The following is a 19,062-nucleotide window of genomic DNA, read 5'->3' as shown; positions in this document are numbered from 1 at the left end:
GGCAGCAGGGGGGATAACCAAAGATTATCCTGGTGCCTGTGCCCTTAGCACAGGACCTGTCAGTTGTGTCTTTCTTCTCTTGCCCCATCTGTTTTGCACTCTGGCTGTTGTAGTAAGAGCCATCATAGAGCAGTGTTTGTGTTTCTGTGCATGCAGTTGAGATGAGAAGTGCGGGAGTTGCATGATGTGCCAGCCAAGCTCTGCCTATCTCAGGAACATGAATCAGATACTGAGCTGTTTTACAGGTGTTAAGTCTGCCATTTGCAGCAAATATCCACCCAGAGAATGCTTGCTCATATCACCCATTTTTTATAAGATGGTTGGTTTTGCCTCAAAGGAAGATACTCCAACAGCTTCCATCACAGTAAATAAGGGTGATGCTGTTCAGCTGCTTTATAGCACATGAACATTAGCTATTCAGCCAAAATAGTCTTTAAAACTATAAATAATAGTTATATTTTATATATGTAGAGTGCCACGTACTAAAGAGAGACTGACTAAACATGATGGTTGGTATTTTACTACTCAGAAAAGGCAAAAGTACCAGACTGGTTATCACAACTGCCGAATTCATTATATGGGAAAGCTCAGCCATGGAATTAGAAGTCTGCCAGAAAGGACAACAAAAGATATCTTTGAGATTTTATTTTCGTTTGGTTTTGTTTTCCATCTTAAAAATCCAAAAGGAAATAGACATAAATTCTTTAAAATATTTTAACATAAAAATTTTTACACACCTTCTTTTACTTTCTGTTGTTTCGAATTAATAATCTGACACATCTCTGTTAGATGATTTAAGGTGGGTTGTAAGAATATTACAAGAGATGCACACAGACAAACAAATCCCCTGTATTGGAAAGATGCTGGAAAGATACAAAGACGAAAAAATTTTGTTGTCCTGTTCAAAAATTCTGGTTGCCCTTTGCGATTCATGGTGGCTGCAATCTGTTTGGCCTTTTCCCATCAGCATTCTGCTCTAATGATGAACTCTGCAGCATGTACAGAAATTGTTCTCAAGCCTCTGTTAACAGTCCTGATGATATATTTTTTAGGTTTCCTCTACGCTCAGAACAGTACCAAACGCAGCATTAAAGAGCGACTTATGAAGCTCTTGCCCTGCTCGGCTGCCAAAACGACATCTCCTGTTACTCAAAGCAAGTTTTATTTTTCATTTTTTTCATTTGATTTTTTTTTTTTTTTTAGGTTTGCATGCATCAAAAATTATGCTTTCATTAACTGCTCATTTGAGAGCTAAGATATCTGCTGAAGGAATCATATGGTTTATTGAGGTTTAAACGGAGCGATGCACAGATTTGTCTATGCAGAGTAAGATGGCAAGAGACCAGTGCCACAGTCTGCCACACAGGAGCTTGGCAATTGCAGCAGAGGGGATAACCAAAGATTATCACTTGGCACTTATGACCTGCAAGTTAGTTGACAAGTGATTCCATGGTTAAATTTAATATCTGCTCTCCATGTATTTGAAAAGTGGTAACTTTTTGGCATTTTTATGCACGTGACTGTGTGTGCTTGCTATCCAACACACAAGGGCTACCATCATAACTGCTCTGGGAGGAAAGGATTGGCCCTGCAGGTTTTGAATATAGAACTTCAAACTATTTAGGGAACAGGACTTAAAGTTGGTGTCTGAGAGAAAAAGAAATATTGAGATTGAAAAGAATGTGAATGTGGATATACAGGAAAAGCACACTGATATTATACTGAATGTCTGGATAAAATCTCTCCAGAGCAGGTAACAGATAAATATAGAGGAGCAGCAGGAGTGAGAGAGAGATCAATACATAGGTACATATATATTCCCAGATAGAGATTAATTATAGTAATAACACTACAATGTCTTTCTATATAAATTGATTCCTATAGCAGATTTTAAAATATCTCTCTGGATCCAATTCAATCTAGATTAATTTGACTGAATTCTAGGCACTAATATGAGCACCTAAAACCAGAAGCTGAATTGTCTATGTATTTCCTGTATACTCTTCTGATAAAGCGTATCAATCAGTCTCAGGGGGAATAAAGGCCTGCAAGAGCAGTTCCCCATTCTAGTGAATCTAGGACAACCAAAGGCAACTTGACTAGAAATACAGCCCCCTACTAATGTCAAGTCTAAACAGGTATAGATCTAGGGTTTCTTTATGCTGTCCCCCTTCACTGCCTTTCATATGCTCCTTTGTAGAGAAAACTCTGGTGTTTGCATTCCTCTTAAGTATTTGAGATGAAAAGGGCTAAATTTCTGGATGTACACTGATTTATTTATTTCATGGTGTCTTCAGCTGATATGTTTTAATTGAAAATAAGGTATCTTAAAAACTGCAGTTACTTTTGGGGCACTTGTAATAACTCTTTCTGGATAAGTTACTTTCAGCTGCATGACCTGAACAATATAGCCCTAGACAACAAAAGGAATCAGAGAATCATAGGTTTGCTTGAGTTGGGAGAGATACCTTTAAAATCATCTAGTCTAGTCCTCCTGCACAAGACCAGGTTGCTCTAAGTCCCATCCAAACTGAACATTTCCAGGGATGGGGAATGGAATAGATAAGGAAATAGAATTAATAGAAAGTTTGATCTGTTTGTTTCAAGTTGCTGGGAGAGTGACACATCCTAATTCCTTGCACATTTCTATGTAAACTCTTCATCTGCACAGGTAACCAAATATATTTAGAGTCAGTCTCAGAAACCTTGATCATGTCAAACTTACATTTTCCTTACTGAAAGTATTCTACAAACCAGAAGAGAGGTTGAACTGAGTATCAAATATTTCCTATTTGAGAACCAGCTGTAAAAAAGGTGCATTCAATAGTTTTCTCTGCAATCTCCTCCATAAATAAGTGCTACAGTAAGTAAGAATGTTATATCAAGTGAAAATCTTAAATAAGATTATCATTGTAGATATATTATTCTATCACTGTTATTATTCTATTTTAACATCCTGTGCTATTTCATTTCTGCTAGCATGAAAGAAGCAACATTATATTGTCCTAGGAATGAAAACAGCACCACTTGCAATAACAATCACATGATGTGAATTCCTTAGAAATTATCAGGGAAATATTTTTAACAAGTAATTTATTGAAATATACATAGCCTGAATTTGCATTTCTGCACTTCTATCAATATGTGCTTAGAAAAATTATCTAAAAATGTAAAATCTTGTTTCAGCATTTGTATTGAACATATTTCAGCATTTCTATTGAAAAAAGCATGTAAAAGAACACTTCCTTGTGTACTCTAGACTATTCAGACTGAACTGAAAACCATCATTTCCTAGATATGTGCATGTGCTAGTACACTAGGGTAGGACTACACTCAGTGGATTTGAAAAATAAAAACATGCTAAATAGTTATTAAATAGTTAGGGAGGCTATAGTGTGGAGTTTGTGCAGGGAAATGCAAGTGCACAATTTTTTACAGATATATAAAGAGTACAGATATATAGAGTACATTTGCTTTTTGCTGTGTTTTTGCCATCTTTAACGAATAATGAAAGGTTCAAAGCATATCTCCTATGACATTTACATTAAAAATGTCTTTACTATTTAGTAATAAGAAATCTCCTAATTCATTTAATCAGTAACAATATTTTGTTCAGTACATTAATGAGGGATTGTGAACTGGTTTCTGGTTTTCAATTGACATGAAATTTTATTTCTATGGAAAAAAAAGTATTCCTAACTGATCTAGGCTGAATAAACCAAGGAACCGAAATAACTAATGCCATAGAAATCATTATTGTTTAGAAATAGATAAAAATAGAAATAGTAAAAATAGATTTTCACACACTTTCTCGCATATTTTTAAGTACAGATTTTTCTTTTCCAGCCTGGTATCTAGAGCTGTGAAGAAAAAAATTAAAAACAAAATGCCTCATGAATGCTATGGCATTTTAGTCATCACAGTTGGTTGATTTTAAAGAAGTTTATGATGATTTTGCATTTTTATTATTTCTATCTATAAGACACTAGAGAAGTTGAGTGTAAAGAATGTTATACTGAACCTTTTCATTAACATAATCAGCCTATTGCAGTCTTCTACATGCTCAGTGAATCATTTAAATGCAATAAAAATGTTTACTGCTAAGGATATACTAAATATTGTGCTCAGCACATTGTCTGGCCTTTATCTCTAGCCTCACATTTATTATGTGTATTCATTTAGCTTCCAGAAAAGCTTGTAGATGTCTCTCTAGGTAGCCAGATGTTTTACAAATGGGTGCTTAGAGAACTCATTTCAAGTTAAGTCTTTTTCTGTCTAAAAACAAAACCCATTTAAATCCCATGTAACCATTCTAATATAAAATACAAGTGAGCTTTCAACAATATTTATTCTCAGGCTGATTTTTTTTGCCAATTTAGTCTAAGTACCTAGTGTTGAGTTGTGGTTATCAAAAAAAAAAATCATCTGGATCACACTGAGATCATCCTCCTGAGAAGAGTCCTAACAGCATGATATTTTTCACAGGAGAAAGGACAAAGCCCTTGTGAAGGGGCTTTGTGAAGATTTTTCCGAATAGTTTATACATTATTAAATATCTCTTTAAAGAGAGATATTTAATAATGTATAAACTATTTGGTTGTTTATTTTTTGTTTAGCTGAGCTGTATCTTCTGATGCCAAATTTCTCCCAAGCAGCTGAAAGCTATTATTTCTGCATTATAGCAGAACAAAAATATATGAAACTGTAGGCATAATACTACTGTAGTTGAGTATTCTAATACTATGTGTTTATGAATATTGAACCAAATGAAACTTTATTCTAAGTAAAGAGTCCCACATTCTATTGAAATAAAATATGTGTCTTCACATTGTAGAAGTGACAATTAGGCATTTGTACTGTTATATTGCTATAGTTCCTATAACTCCTAAGTCAAAATAAGGCAGTAATTTCGTTTCATTAATCTGGGTAAGTTATATTTAAGGCTGTCAGTACTTAGAAATGAACACACATTTTTATTTTGATCACAAGTGACTGGCACTCTACTGTTAAAGTTCCTTTAGCTGTTTCATTGAACTTTCACATTTAAAACTCTACCTAGGAAAAAATGCATTGCTAATTCTCATTTTTTTTAATCTACACTTAACTGTAAACCTTGAATGTGTATATCCACATTCTTACTTACCTAAAGAAGAGGTCACTAAAACTATCTTGTTCGCCACTAAGGCTGCTCACCCTCAGTAATATTTCTTCTAAGGGGTCAATTGTATGATACTCAAAGTAAGACCTGCTGCTGGATGTGCAACATCAATTTCACATGCTTTCCAGAAGACAACTTCACAATAAAAATCCCAGCCTGATACAATCAATTCACATCCATTATCTAACTGAAGGAAAGTTTTCTGGAGTTGCTAAAGTTTTATAGAATTGTTTCCTTTGGTCAAAGAGTTGTACAAACAAAAAAGTCTTACTGAATATATCATGCATGCTCTTGCAGGATGTTGGCTTTCCAGTTTATTGTTGTTATTACTCATGAGATAATAAGCAGGCTACTGGATCATCACTGCTGTTCACTATTCTTTGCAGCCACAGAAGCAGATGATAGGCACCCTTTTCCTCTGAGCTCAAAATGGAATCATCATCTGTCATTAAAGCTGCAAAAACAAGCCTTTAAGAGAATGTCCTTCCTTCCTTCCTTCCTTCCTTCCTTCCTTCCTTCCTTCCTTCCTTCCTTCCTTCCTTCCTTCCTTCCTTCCTTCCTTCCTTCCTTCCTTCCTTCCTTCCTTCCTTCCTTCCTTCCTTCCTTCCTTCCTTCCTTCCTTCCTTCCTTCCTTCCTTCCTTCCTTCCTTCCTTCCTTCCTTCCTTCCTTCCTTCCTTCCTTCCTTCCTTCCTTCCTTTCTTCCTTCCTTCCTTCCTTCCTTCCTTCCTTTCCCTTTCCTTCCCCTCCTTTCCCTCTTTCTTTTTATCTTCTCTGTCTTTTTGAAAGGGTTAAGCATTTTCACTTCCTGTATTTCCTGTTGAGCTCTCCTTCTCTGTCTCTTGTATTCTGCAGACACTGTAGAAGATGAAATGGAAATGGCCACAGTACGACATAGACCTGAAGCTCTTGAACTGCTGGAAGCACAGAGTAAATTCACAAAGAAGGAACTTCAGATCTTATATAGAGGTTTCAAGAATGTAAGCACTTCCTTTTTGAATTTGCAATCTCTTTGTGGGATGTGCCACTACAGTCTCAGCTGTGTAAGAGTGACTAGCAGTGCAGCTCATGAGATTCAGTAGCTAAATACTGCATATCTGATCAGATGAGGAAACAATCACTCTGAAACAATTGGTCTAAAGTCATTAAACTATTTAATGGACAAAAGATGCAGATAAAATTGAAAGCATCAAGGGGAGAATAATTATAACTTAGTAGGAGAAGTTAGTTACTTATTCTTAATAGAATAAGTATAACTTATATAGTGGGAATTTGTTCAAAGACAAATTGAAAGTTGTATTGAGGTTGTTTGTCTAAGGATGCAAAAATGGAAGAGTCCTGAAAAATTTGGTCAGTAAGAGGAAAGATTTTGATTTTTGTATCACAGGAGCTGTCAGAAGAAGTAGTTGATTTCAACTGCACTAGATGATTTTTTATTTGGTGAACAGCTGTAGATAACTTCATCAGTTCTCACTAGTTCTACAAATCTATAAACTTCTTAGATTCCTTTATTCGGATTCTAAGTGATTTTTTTTTCTGAAAATGTGTGATGTTGTGGCAGGTCCAATGTTTTATTTGGCAGGGATCCCAACTAAGGACCCCAGTCTATGGGCGTAGTCTGACTCATTTTTCCAGTGTGTACAGCTGCCCTGTAGTGCTGGGCTCGGCTTTGACTTGTGAGGCATGCATGGTTAGTACAGCAAGGAATTAAAACTCAAAAGATGTTAGTAAGTAGTACTGAACTCTGTTTTCTTAAAAATATACTTTTTCTCTATTTATTTTACCATCCTTTATCTCATTAGAAAATATGTGGGATGTTGGATGCAGTTAACATTGGATAGAAAATATTAAAGAAATATTATATTAAAAATAATAACAGTAAATTTTTAATCATCAATGTTTACTGTTAATCTATAATTTCAGCTGTAAGTATTGCAGCTGTGCAGATTCTATGTCTCCTGCTAAGCTGAAGCTAAAGATTAATTTATTTGCATTTATCTCTTTGTAGTTAAGCTTTTCTTTTATCCTTCTTGAGTGAAAAGGGCCGATCTCTTGTCCATGGCATTTACTACTCAGATGAGATAATAAAAACACAATGGAGGTCCATTATGGAATCAGAGAGGATATCTTCAATAGCTTGTACAAGTGTAAATCTTGCAGTTCTTAACTTTCTTGCATTCTGTAAAGAAAGCAAGACATGCAAAGGGATGTTTTAAACACATATTTTTATCAAAAGCTTGCCATGCAAGCAAGGCAGAGTCACTTAATGTGTCCTGTCTGTATCATTCTCAGTTCCAGAAAGTATATAATGTTGGCATGTTAGTGATTAACAGTGATTGCTCTTAAAAGCTTTTCATTTCCTCAGGGTTCCAGAGAACATTCCCCTGCTAATGACAATATTCTCCAGGCATTGCAAATCATGATCTCATGTCCCTAATTATCTAAGGCAAAAAGGTACAAAGTATAGTGGATAAAATAAGCCTTCTGTCTGTTTCTCAAGAATGATTATTTTTATAGTTTCAGAAACTAAGAACCTTGATATTTCTTTGCATAAAATGAAGTATGGAGAATGAGAATAGGCTATAAGGAAATATTTTAATTGATACCTTATTTTAGCATTTTCTGAAAAGAGGAATTCCAGCTCTTCATGTGCTTTTCTGTTCCAGGATGTAAGTTCTACTTACATCAAAGGAATGTTGATGGTAAGACATGGTAATACATTTTTATGCATATTTTTCATTTCCTTATCAGTACATGATAATTCAAGACATGCATGTATAACATATTTTTGACAAGATGATAGAGTTAATGGACACGAACTTCAGTGGTTTTGTGTATAATATCATTGCAAAGTTATCAATTATGATCTAAAATGTTGTAAATCATGCCCAGGGCTAGTGACTGTCATAAAGATAAATCAGTTTAAAGCAATATTCTTTAGCCTAAGCATTAGATTTCAGGAATGGATGATTTCAAGCTTTTTGTTGAGTTGGAGTTTGCTTTATTTCTCATATTAACACTTTCTACTGCAATTTATGGTGCTAGATCACAGTTCTCTATTCACTTCGGAGAACTGGTAGAACTAGTCTACCTCAGCTCTATGAGCATCTTGTCTGTGCTGATTAGTTCACCTTTCCTGCCACATTTCTACCTTTCATTGAACGTATCTTGAGTGGCTTTGGTGGGTACTGATCCACAATGACATTGCAATGCCTCCCATGGTCTGTGCTGGGACTGTGTCCCCCTGAGAGTGCTCCATCCTCCTCTGCAGCCTGCCACAGGCCACCTGCCTTCTGGCATTGCCATCCAGCTTCGTGCTGTCCTGCCAGTATTTCCAAGCACACATGAGCCTGTGTGCTTCACACATCTGCTTCGTGTGCCAACTTCTCCTGGGTGACACCCAGCTGGACACTGGCTTGGCTTTGCTGGGCATGAGCCAGCAAATGTGTCTGTGTATGCAGAAAAGGCAGTTCTGCTTTAGGTAAGGCACTTCCAGCACTGGTGAGGCCACATCTGAAGTGCTGTGGCCTGTTCTGGGCTCTTCAGTCAAACAAAGGTATGGACATACTGGGGAGAGTCCAGCAAAGGGTCACAAACATGACTAAGGGACTGGAGCACCTCTCTGGGGACAGGCTGGGAGAGCTGAGACTGGTCAGACTGGAGAAGAGAAAGCTCAGCAGGGATTTTATCAGCATATATAAATACCTGAAGGGAGGGTGTAAAGATGGAGCCAGGCTCTTTTCAGTAGTGCCCAGTGCCAGGACCAGAGCAGTAGGCACAAAGTGAAACACAGGATGTTCCCTCTGTACATCAGGAAACACTTTTTCACTGACAATAGCCCAGATTGCCCACTGGGTTTGTGTCATCTCCCTGCTTGAAGATATCCAAAAGTTACTTCTCTGGACATGGTCCTGGGGATCCTCTTCAGGACATATGCAGGAATGTGCAACCAGGTGTCTCCAGAGATCCCTTCCAACCCCAGCCATTCTCTGAGTCTGTGATATTCTGTTAAATCATTCCTCTGAGAAGGAAACTACTGAAAAGATTTAATGAAAGACACAGGCACACATATTTAGCATGATGGCATCAAAATCTTGTGCAGATCCCACCTCTGTGCTTTATGCCTTTCACCTGATATTTGCCTGTCTTACTATCTCTTCAATAATTTAAGTATATAAAGCAAGATAAATTAAAGCATGAACTTGTTACAGTACTTCTGCCAATGTTGTGGTCCTGCTAGATGAAATTAACATCATCCTACAGCACATTAGTACTAATTGAAAAGCTTTTGGATATAGAATCTCACTCCAGCCTGCTTTCCCTGAATCCTGTTTTAGGAGATCTCTTCTGAGATAGGGGTGAAACGAACTTTCCACAGCTTACCTCCATTTATTTGTTATTTCTGACTTCAAATTGCTTGCAAATAGTTCTGGCTGACTTCAGATAAGAAAGAAGTAAAATACACCTGCATTTCTGTAAGTGTTGATGATGAAAGTTTGATTTATTATCATCAATTTGATTTTCCACTGAACAAATTACATGCAAAATCCGGGCAGAAGGAGCACAGGGTCTCACAGAGCATCTTTGTGTGTATGTAAACACCTGAAAGCTTTAGAAAGTCTCAGATCACATAGTAGTAGAGCTGATGCTCTGAGTAAGCAAGAGCTGGAATATAATTGCAGGGAATGCTCAAAGATGATTGAAATGCCTTTGGGACAATGGCTGTTTTGGTGGAACTAAAAGTCAACATTTAAAATGAAAGGGAATATACACAAAAGAAAATGTAAGGAGGTGGGATAAACACCTTCAGATGACCTAGCAACTACTATAGGGAAAATTATCAAGGGAGAACTTATGTCTATATTAGGTAATTTAGCTATTTTTAAACTTCTGTACTATCCCTGAAAAATGAGCTTAAATATAAGCCCTAAGCCCTTCTCAGGCTGAAAAGGTTGTCCCCAGCACTCTGGCTTTACAATATTCCTGTGCTGTTGATGAATTGTTGCTCAGCTGCCATCACAGTGGGACATTTCCAATTTGTATTTGGCTTCCTGTCATCCCATTTCTTGTAAATTGAAATTGTGATTGCTGCAGTCATTAACCTTTCAAACCAACAGCTCTGTGGCAGTCCTAGTACAAGTGGTACTTCACAATAACTTGTACAGACTATCAAGCATGGACTCAACATGTGGTCTTTCTTTCTCTTCTGTCCATTGATAGATCTCTCCCAGTTTTAAAAGCATCCATTTAAAAAATACCTAGATAATGCTTTTGCTGCACAAAAGATGCTCCCATGCTAAATGTAAATGTTAAAAATATTTTCATTTTGGTTGGTCATTCTTGTAAAAACTTTTGTAGAGCTTTGTGTTGTGAAACTCCTAGACTTTTCCAGAAAACTGGAAGGATTTTTCATGAACCTTAATTTTACCTGGCTGTATGTCAGAGAAAATGTAAATTGAAGTCATAAATAGCATGCATAAAATTATCTGTGGACACATACTGGAGATTTAAATAGGCAGCTCCACACTTTTGACATTTATTGGGAATTTCTAAGACACATTTCTTCCCTTTTTGCAAATGAGACAAAGAATGATAGTAAGGAAATAAATCTGACAATGTTACAGCTCAAAGATCAGTTCCCTCATCACACGACCCATTTATGTGCATAAGTTGAAATATGATCATTTATTCAGAGATTTTTTTATTTCAGTTATGATTTGATGGAAGCATTGTATCACTGTGTGCTGCATTTGTGAGTCTCACGGAAAGATTAATGGAAATTAGTTTCAGAGGTGATAAAGCTCATTTATTGATTGTCTGAAGCATTTGAGTTTTGTGTTTGAACATTTTCCCATTTAATTAGTTTTTAAAAACAAAAGAAAAATTATAAATTTTGTGAAAGTAATTGAGATTTAGAAGAGCAGAATTTAATTGGTACATGGAATACAAATAATTTTCACTGTACCAATAATTTTTCTACTCCTGCAATTTTTTTCCTTAACAATGAAGATGAAAGTTGGGTGTATAATGTGCATTTTTCAGGATATGCACTAGCTTGTGCTAAAGATGAAACACCTCCATGTAATTTTGAGTACCAAAGTTAAAGTTTTCAGAATGATTAAACTTTTCTAACATATTTGTATGCATGATATTCTAGGAACACTATATACACTATTTGTTTTTTTCACTGCAATTGGAGCCTACTTGGTAAGAAAGAAGGTATGAGAAATGTATCTCAGTGTCCTACACATGGATGGCTTTCAGCTTTTTAGCTGTGCTATTTGCACAGCCGCTGACCTATGGCTAATAGAGATGTACAGCTCTGTATTTCACTTCTGTCTTTCAAATGTAGTTTCTAAGATAATCAATGTCTTGATTAGAAATTATTTAGTACAAATTGAAATCTTGTACTGACAGGGGATATAGACATTTGGCTATTAATGAGATGAAATAATGGGCATTGCAAAGAGTTAAAATACCTCTGTGATGATCCAAAACAAGAGATTTTGAACCTTCATTCCATTTTCCTTGCTTTATTACTTAACCTTTTCCACCTGCTCTAAAGCATGACAAGGGACAATGACAACATAATCCTCTTAGTTTATATCTCTGGAACATTGTATATTATGAAACAGAGGCTTTCATGCTACAAGAAGTAATATTTTAGCTTGGATCAGCTTTCTCTGAACTGGCTGTGCCACCTATCTCACAGAGACAATAGGATTGTTCCGTTCAGTTCAGTTCAGATTGATCTTCAGTTTGTTGTGATCACATCCAGTTCTGCACTGAACCTGCATGTTTGCATTGCAATGAGTAAATGCAGATTCAAGATTAATACAGACCAGAACAGAGAGGAAAAACCCCAAACTGAACATGAGTGCAAATGGCACTAATGCAAGAATATTGTGCCCCTGACATCAGTCCTCCAAAGCTTGTTCTTGTAGGTGAAGTAGCTTAGAGCTTAAATATGCTTTTCAACCTCCCATGTGGGGCCCTAGGACAGCAAGGAAGATTTTTCATTTGACCAGCAGTCGGGGCAGTTGCTTTTCTTTGAGCTTTGATGACTGTCTGTACAAGTCTTAGGGTATCACAGCAAGCAGTCGTAGCAAGATCTTTCCAGATGCAGAATTTCTGACCCAGCAGAAGAGAGCCTAGAAGAAAATATAGATCAGTTAAAGGTTTCTACCTGGTTTCCTTGGCTAACATGAATCAATACTAAAACCATTTGAGCTACATCCCTCTGTGACTGAATATCAAACTGGGGATGCTCTACTGGGCATCAGTGCATGAGACATTCCCATTGTGCTGAAAGCTTTTGCAGAGATGCTGACCCCTCTGCACAAAGCAGTGTTGGAACACCAGTGTTGTGGACATGCAGAGGTTGTACGTACAAAGAGGTACCAACAACTTGTCTTTTCAAATAGACATGGTGATGACAGCTGAACAGGTTGTGCCTCAAACATATTAACCTGCTGATCTTTGAGCATGGAAATGACAGTAAAATGGAAAAAAAGTAAATAGAAGTTCTAAATCTTACAAGAAAATCAGATAGTAGTAACTCAAAATGAAAATTAACATTCCCCTATTTTAGAAAACTCCTGTGACTTGTTTGTCTTAATAGGCTAAAAAATAGACAAGAGCATAATGAAGATCAAGAAAGTAAATCTAAAAGTTAGATACCTTGTGTGCTGCCAACAGACAGATTTCTGTAAATCTTTTTCTCTCTAAGGCTTCAGCAGACATGTATAAAGCACATAGCTCAAATCTCCCTTTTTTTTCAGTTGAGTTCTTGTTTACCAGTTGTGCCTCAGATCAATTGTTTTATCAACTTTAGATGACTGAAGAATAATTTTTAAACAACCAGCTCTTGCTAAGGAAGCATTTTGCTATTATTCATTCATTTGGCATTCATTTGTTTGGGACTTAAAGGGAACTCTTCCATATTTCAAACAAGGCTATGTGAAAATCTTTTTACAATCTGAGCAATAAATAATTCTTACATTCATCATATATTTCCTTTGAGTGTTAGTAAAGAGACTTGAAACATCTCAGAAAATTTTCAAGTAAAATAATTTGGAAGTACAGTTTGACAGACCTAGAGTATAGTTGTCAGCTGTCACAAATTTACAGATCTTAGTGTGTTCAGCAGAGATATTTGTTTCAATTAGTCTCACAGTTACTAGCAGAGATTGAAATCTTCTTCTGACAGTTAATAATGACCTCAGTCCCTACACTTCTATTCATCTCAGGGCTTGTTGTGCTCACTAGGGAAAAAATGTCATCTAGCTTACCAAGGACTGTCTTCATTATAGTGGCTGCTAGCTCATGAATTATCTCTGAAAAAGGTAGGTGCTAAATCTCTAATTAAGAAACGTACAAAAAGATTGTCACTTAAATACCCAATATTAATAGTAGTCCAGAGCACCTAATGCCTCTAAAATTCTTCTTAAAAAAAAAAAAAAAAAGAAAAAAAGAAAAAGGGGGAAAAAAGTTCACCTTAGATTTTAGTGGAATTTTATTGTTCTGTATGCTTGTGAGCCCCTCCTATTTGGAACTGGCAATACTGTCCTGCGCTCTGGTGTCTCTCCCTGGGGCTCACTAGTGCCTGGCTGACCCTTGAAGCACAGTGCAGACCTTCTGCTTTACCAGCCAGAGGCTCAGTGTAACTCCTCTGCTGGAAGAGCTGTTTCCTACCACGTGAGATTTTATGTGCATCAGTTTGGAATATAAATGTTTATGTACTGGAATACGAGCGGCCAAATGTCGTCTTTGGCTTCAGCTCACTGCAGTCACTTTTTTGCAGCATCTGGGCTAAGCACTACAGAGCCTGGTGTTAGAGTTATGTGCAGTGGTTGGATTTTGGTTTCTGGGTAATCACCAACATTAGAGAAGTAACTTTTGGTGCAATGCAGCTTTGATGATTTTGTAATTTAAAAATTTAGTAAGGAGACACATCTTACTCTCCTTTCTCTGCCCATCGCCTTTTCTTCGTGAGCTGCAATGCATATTAACTGTAACTGCTATAAACATTGTGCTTTATTACACACAGGTTAATGTAAAATTGTTCTGTGAGAATATTTATTAATTGAGACAGCAGCATTCAAAAATCCCTCTACCTGGCTTTCTTGCTACCAGTTTCATTACTTTCATAGAATTTGTGTACAAAATGTTATAATTCTTTATTTAATCTCGTACAAAGTTATCTCTCTGTTCCCCTTCAATTTAGATGCAGCATGTGGACACATGTATTTTCAGATGGGGATCATAAGCCTGCAAAATGAGGGGAGAGGGAATAAATATACCTTCTGGTGAAACTTCTTGATGGTGCAGTTCAACCTTTTGGATGGACTTGATAGATAAATCTTTTTTGTGCTGGACTCGGGTATCTGTCATGGATCCCAGGAATTTCCAAATGATTTTGGATCTTTATCTTTTTTTCTACTTTAAATTTCTGATCATTGTGAACAAAATTAGCAACATACAGGTGTTGTCAGAAATAAGTGAAACAAATGAATGTCATTCCTTTATTTCAACAGAATTATTTTCTTTTTACAAATGTCTTTAGATAAACATCTGTGTTAAAAATAAACACTGGTAAATCTTCAAATAAAATAGCAAATTACTAGTGACAAAGCCTCAAGGTCAAGTCTTTCAGTGTCAGGGAAGTTTATTACAAGTCTTGGGTCAACCTGCATTTACCTTTGAGTGAAAGTGTCTGACAGAGCCTATATTCTTTAGATCAGCTGGACGTTTGTGCAGTTGCACTTCAGTTATGTGAATAATTCTCATATTAGCTTTCAAGTAATGGAATTTATTCAACCCAATGAATTCCATTGTGAAATATTCTTAAAAGATCTTAGATACGGTGAGTGTCAGAGAAGAAATAGGAGCCAATAACTCAGAAGACAGCATGATTCAGTAAACACAGCATGAAACTAGAAGTCTAAAGACTTCAACCTTTTGGCTCTCTGGCTGGCTTATTAACTGCCACACACCTTTAAAAGCCTTAACTATCATGCTAAAAGCCTTCTGGGTTGCCTGAGACCATTATAGCAGTGCTTCAGGGCCTGCGTGGGCTCCGCATTGACAGCTGCCTGATTTAATGTCTCTGCTCTGACAGCCAAAACCTTTCAGAGGGTGCCTGGCTATCGGAGAGATTGCTTCTCAGCCACTGATCAAAGCCTCCTCCAACACGTCCTGGGAACAAAGTGGGGAGTGCCAGTGGGGGGCTGGTGGCTGTGGGAAACTGAACTTTCCCAGGGGCTGGAGATAGCAAAGTTCATCCCCAGAGGAGAGGAAAATGAGCACTGAATTCCTCGGTGTTAAGAGCGAAATGTGTGGGCAGTGTGTTTGAGGGAGATACTTTGCCCCTCAATGGCCAGGCTCCATATCTGTCAGGTGGAAATCACAGTAAACTCATGCCTGAATAAACACTGATCTAGGAAGTGCTTTACGTGTACTTTATGCATTTCTAACAATTATTTACTCACTCTATTTATGCATCTCTGACACTGTGATCAGCTTCACAGTGGACTCACAAAAAGGAAGTGCCAAGAACAACTTTTCAAAGTGAACGCTCAGTGACTGAATATACCAGTATCTGTGTCTGACATACTACTACAAGAAATTACAAATATCAGAACAACGACATGATTATGATTTTTCTGGTGATTTAAAATGCCAGCATTAAGCACTGTATTTAGATGCACAGGCTACCAAGTCAACAGTCTACTTAACTGTAAAAGAGGGATTGTACCACCCCTGTGATGGAACATAAGTTATAACAGCCTTAAATTCTTATTTTGTTCTCAAAATCAGTGGTTATGGAACAAAGACAAATTTAATGTGCCATAAACTTAGCAGACTGTGCAAGAAGTTTTTATGTCCAGCAATTTCAGCCTCAATGTTTCTCCATAAGGAATGATACAACTATGAGAAAAAAAATCTGTTTTTAGGCCTAAACTGATTGACAGACGACTTTTTTAGATTTATCTGATTCTCTAGTTGTCTCTTTTTATTCTTCTTGTTACCTGTTTTAACTGAGAAATGTCTTTTATTTCTCTATGCTGCCCATATTTTCATGAAAATATGCCAGAAAATATCAATCACCATTTGTATAGGTTTATTTGAGTATTCAGTTCCAATGATTTGACTTATGCTATAAATTTTAGATATGCTGCCAAAAGCAATCGAGTATCTACAAATGAGGAAAGGAAAGCTCCACAACAGTCTAAAGGAGATTCACATAGCTTATTTAGATATTTTGCTGTGCTAAAAGAATTATCAGTTTGTATGACTTGCTAAACTTCAAATTCCATTCTTATGCTTTTCTCATGTCTTTGAATTATAGGAATAATATCTTCTTTGTAAGCAGTAATGGTAAATCCTCCCTTGGAGGATTTTACCATATGAAACTGCTACCCCTCCGTCTCAAAAGGATTTAGATGTATGGCCACAAAGCCCACTCTGGTCCTTCCATGATCACCATGAGCAATAGAGCTCTTGTGGTCAAGTGTCTTCTCCTTGTCGAGGAGGCTCTGGGGAGGCCTTTGGGCAGCAGAATTAAAGTGTCAGTGAGCTGTGCTGGACTGGGCTGGCACAGAAGTGACCGTGAGGTTTGGTGCCTGGGGAGGGGACCCTGTCTCAGACACTGAGTGCCAGAGTTCCTCTAGGATGAGGCAATTGCCCTCGCTGTGTGGACAGGGAAGAGGCATTTCTTCCCACAGACCACATCTCCCTCTCTCACCCACACACAGCAGCCTCAGTTCACATCACTGCCTCAGTTGTGTCTGATTTCCCCCACTGTACTTGGTGAATCAGCTCCAACTTATGCTAATGTCAGGCTCAGTTTTATAAATATTTATGCAGGTAAGCACATTTGTTCTTCTATTTGCACTGCTGGGGCCCTTCTCCTGAGACAAAGTGTTGTTAGTAGTGGAGAAAGCAAAAACCTTTGTTAAAGGGTAAATGTATTACCATATAAAATATAAATAATGAGCACAGTGTTTGATTTTCAGTGTCTAAACCAGTCCCCACTGAATTTTATGTTCTTTGCCATTTCTGCAAGCTGTAGGCACTGAAATTCCTTGGTATTTTCATTGTATTTAGCACTAAGCAAATATTGACCTGTCTGATTTTACCATTGCACATCTTTGAAAGAAACAAAGAAAAACTGCTCTGAAAAATACTGAAATAGCATGACTTAGGACACACTTTCAACCTGACTATCTTTCATTCAGTCGTGTGTCTCAGGAACTCAAAACTGAGTGTTCTTACTTCATTATTAAAACGAAAATTTGGTTTGATGTCAGTACTTAGTATCAAGGTCCAGTTGATTGAAAAGCATTTAAGACAGGATATAGAATATTTTTTCACCCTGTCATGCTGTTTCTGCTTCATAAATGCCTTTGGCTATATTCAGGATTTTCCATTTTTTGATATGGCTCTGGTGCAAGTCCACTAACATTTAGCAGAAACTTGTTAGTACAGTTTCTTCCTCAGTGAATCTTCCATTCTTCAAGGATACAAGGAGCTTCTAGGATAAACAAAAGCACCCTCATCTAGGAAAAACAAAATAAATGCCTCCATGGTGTTAAAGAATGGAATTGATCTACCTTAAAATATTGCTTTTAGGGACTGGTAGTGGTCTCCATTCTGCTCAAGAGAATCACTCGAGTGGGTCTAATGAAATACACCCAAGGGACCAGCACTTTCTAATATGGAGCTATTCCTTCTCCTCTCACCCAGGATTTCAGCTGATTTGAAAGGACTTGATTAAAAGAACTCACCTGGGAATGTGTGAAAGGCAAGTCACTGAAGCAGGGCTCACCTAAATACAGCTTTTCCCAGGAGGGTGAGCACCTTGTGTTTGCCACAGTGTTTACAACAAGCTGTGCTGCTGAAGTATGGCTTCTGCTGCATTTAGTTTAATTATATTTCCTGCTTATTTGTCAAGTCAGGATTGTAAAATGCCATCCTGCACTGACAAGTAAGGTCAGAAACACTAAGCACCACTCAGATGCCTGGGACTCATCCATGAAGTTTGGTGTTTCAGGCTTTTGGGTGAGCTTTCAAGTTCAAATCTTTAGCTGTGTTGTTTACTGTTGTTTTACTGCCAGTGCTAATAATAAGAATCTAAAAATGTCACTAGTTAGTGAGCATTGCTAAACAAAGAGTGGCTCTGATTAAAAGCATTTGCTGGCACCTCGCCTGCTGAGTTGTGGAAGCAGCCAAAGTGTTGATTGTTATTTACTGTGTGAAGCCACACATGCTGGATGTGAGCCAGTTCCTTTATTTCTGCTTGTTTTCCTCTGAAACTGCCATAGCAAGTAGGGGGTGGAAAGAAGCTTTTGTTCATTAGAGTATCCTCCAGTGGGAGGCTTAAAATGTGGTACATCTTTGCTGTGCCACAGGGACACATTATTGTATTTCTTCTACAGGTAGCTAAGTAGAAGGAAGTTTTGTATTTTACCTGATGAGACAAAGGTTGAAAAGAGTTTTTACATGCATTTCACCAATGGATGTCAATGGAGATGCTGTCAAATCAAAACTGCCACAACATTCCTAGAAATGCAGACTGTTGCCACTGAGCTATGAGTTTACAGCTCCTGTGACAGAAATGAAAATGCAGCAACCTGAGGTGTTCCCTCTGTGAGTCTTTAGCTGAAGTAATCTACTATACTTTAAGTTAAAGGGGAAAGATTGAAAGTAAAGTTGTCCCTTTAGACCCAGTAATTAGTGCTCTCTGTTTGAGTCTGCCTTCTTTTTTTGGGTCTTATAAATGGCTTAACCTTTACACTGGTAACCAAACAGGCAAATTCACAGGGAGATTTAAAAGTAGGCACAAAAGACCTTCTGAGGTAACTGTCCCTAAACATTCCTAACCATTTCCCTAACCATTACTGTG

At 37.3% G+C, this 19,062-nt stretch overlaps 1 protein-coding gene across 7 annotated transcripts in view; it reads left to right on the top strand.

Annotated features, from left to right (window-relative positions):
* KCNIP4 (potassium voltage-gated channel interacting protein 4) overlaps nt 1–19,062 on the top strand; it is a 388,652-nt gene that overhangs the window by 343,490 nt on the left and 26,100 nt on the right. For 4 of the 7 annotated variants that reach the window (XM_063157714.1, XM_063157717.1, XM_063157716.1 and 1 more), the window contains one exon: nt 6,012–6,136. In XM_063157714.1, the coding sequence (XP_063013784.1) occupies nt 6,012–6,136 (125 nt within the window). Of the gene's footprint in view, nt 1–1,052; nt 1,155–6,011; nt 6,137–19,062 lie in introns of all 7 variants that reach the window. The other 3 variants (XM_063157713.1, XM_063157712.1, XM_063157718.1) reach the window with 1 other exon arrangement.

The sequence above is a fragment of the Melospiza melodia genome, chromosome 5 (genome assembly GCF_035770615.1).
Source record: "Melospiza melodia melodia isolate bMelMel2 chromosome 5, bMelMel2.pri, whole genome shotgun sequence".
NCBI classification, from domain to species: domain Eukaryota; kingdom Metazoa; phylum Chordata; class Aves; order Passeriformes; family Passerellidae; genus Melospiza; species Melospiza melodia.
This window is presented reverse-complemented; position numbering and strand designations above follow the sequence as displayed.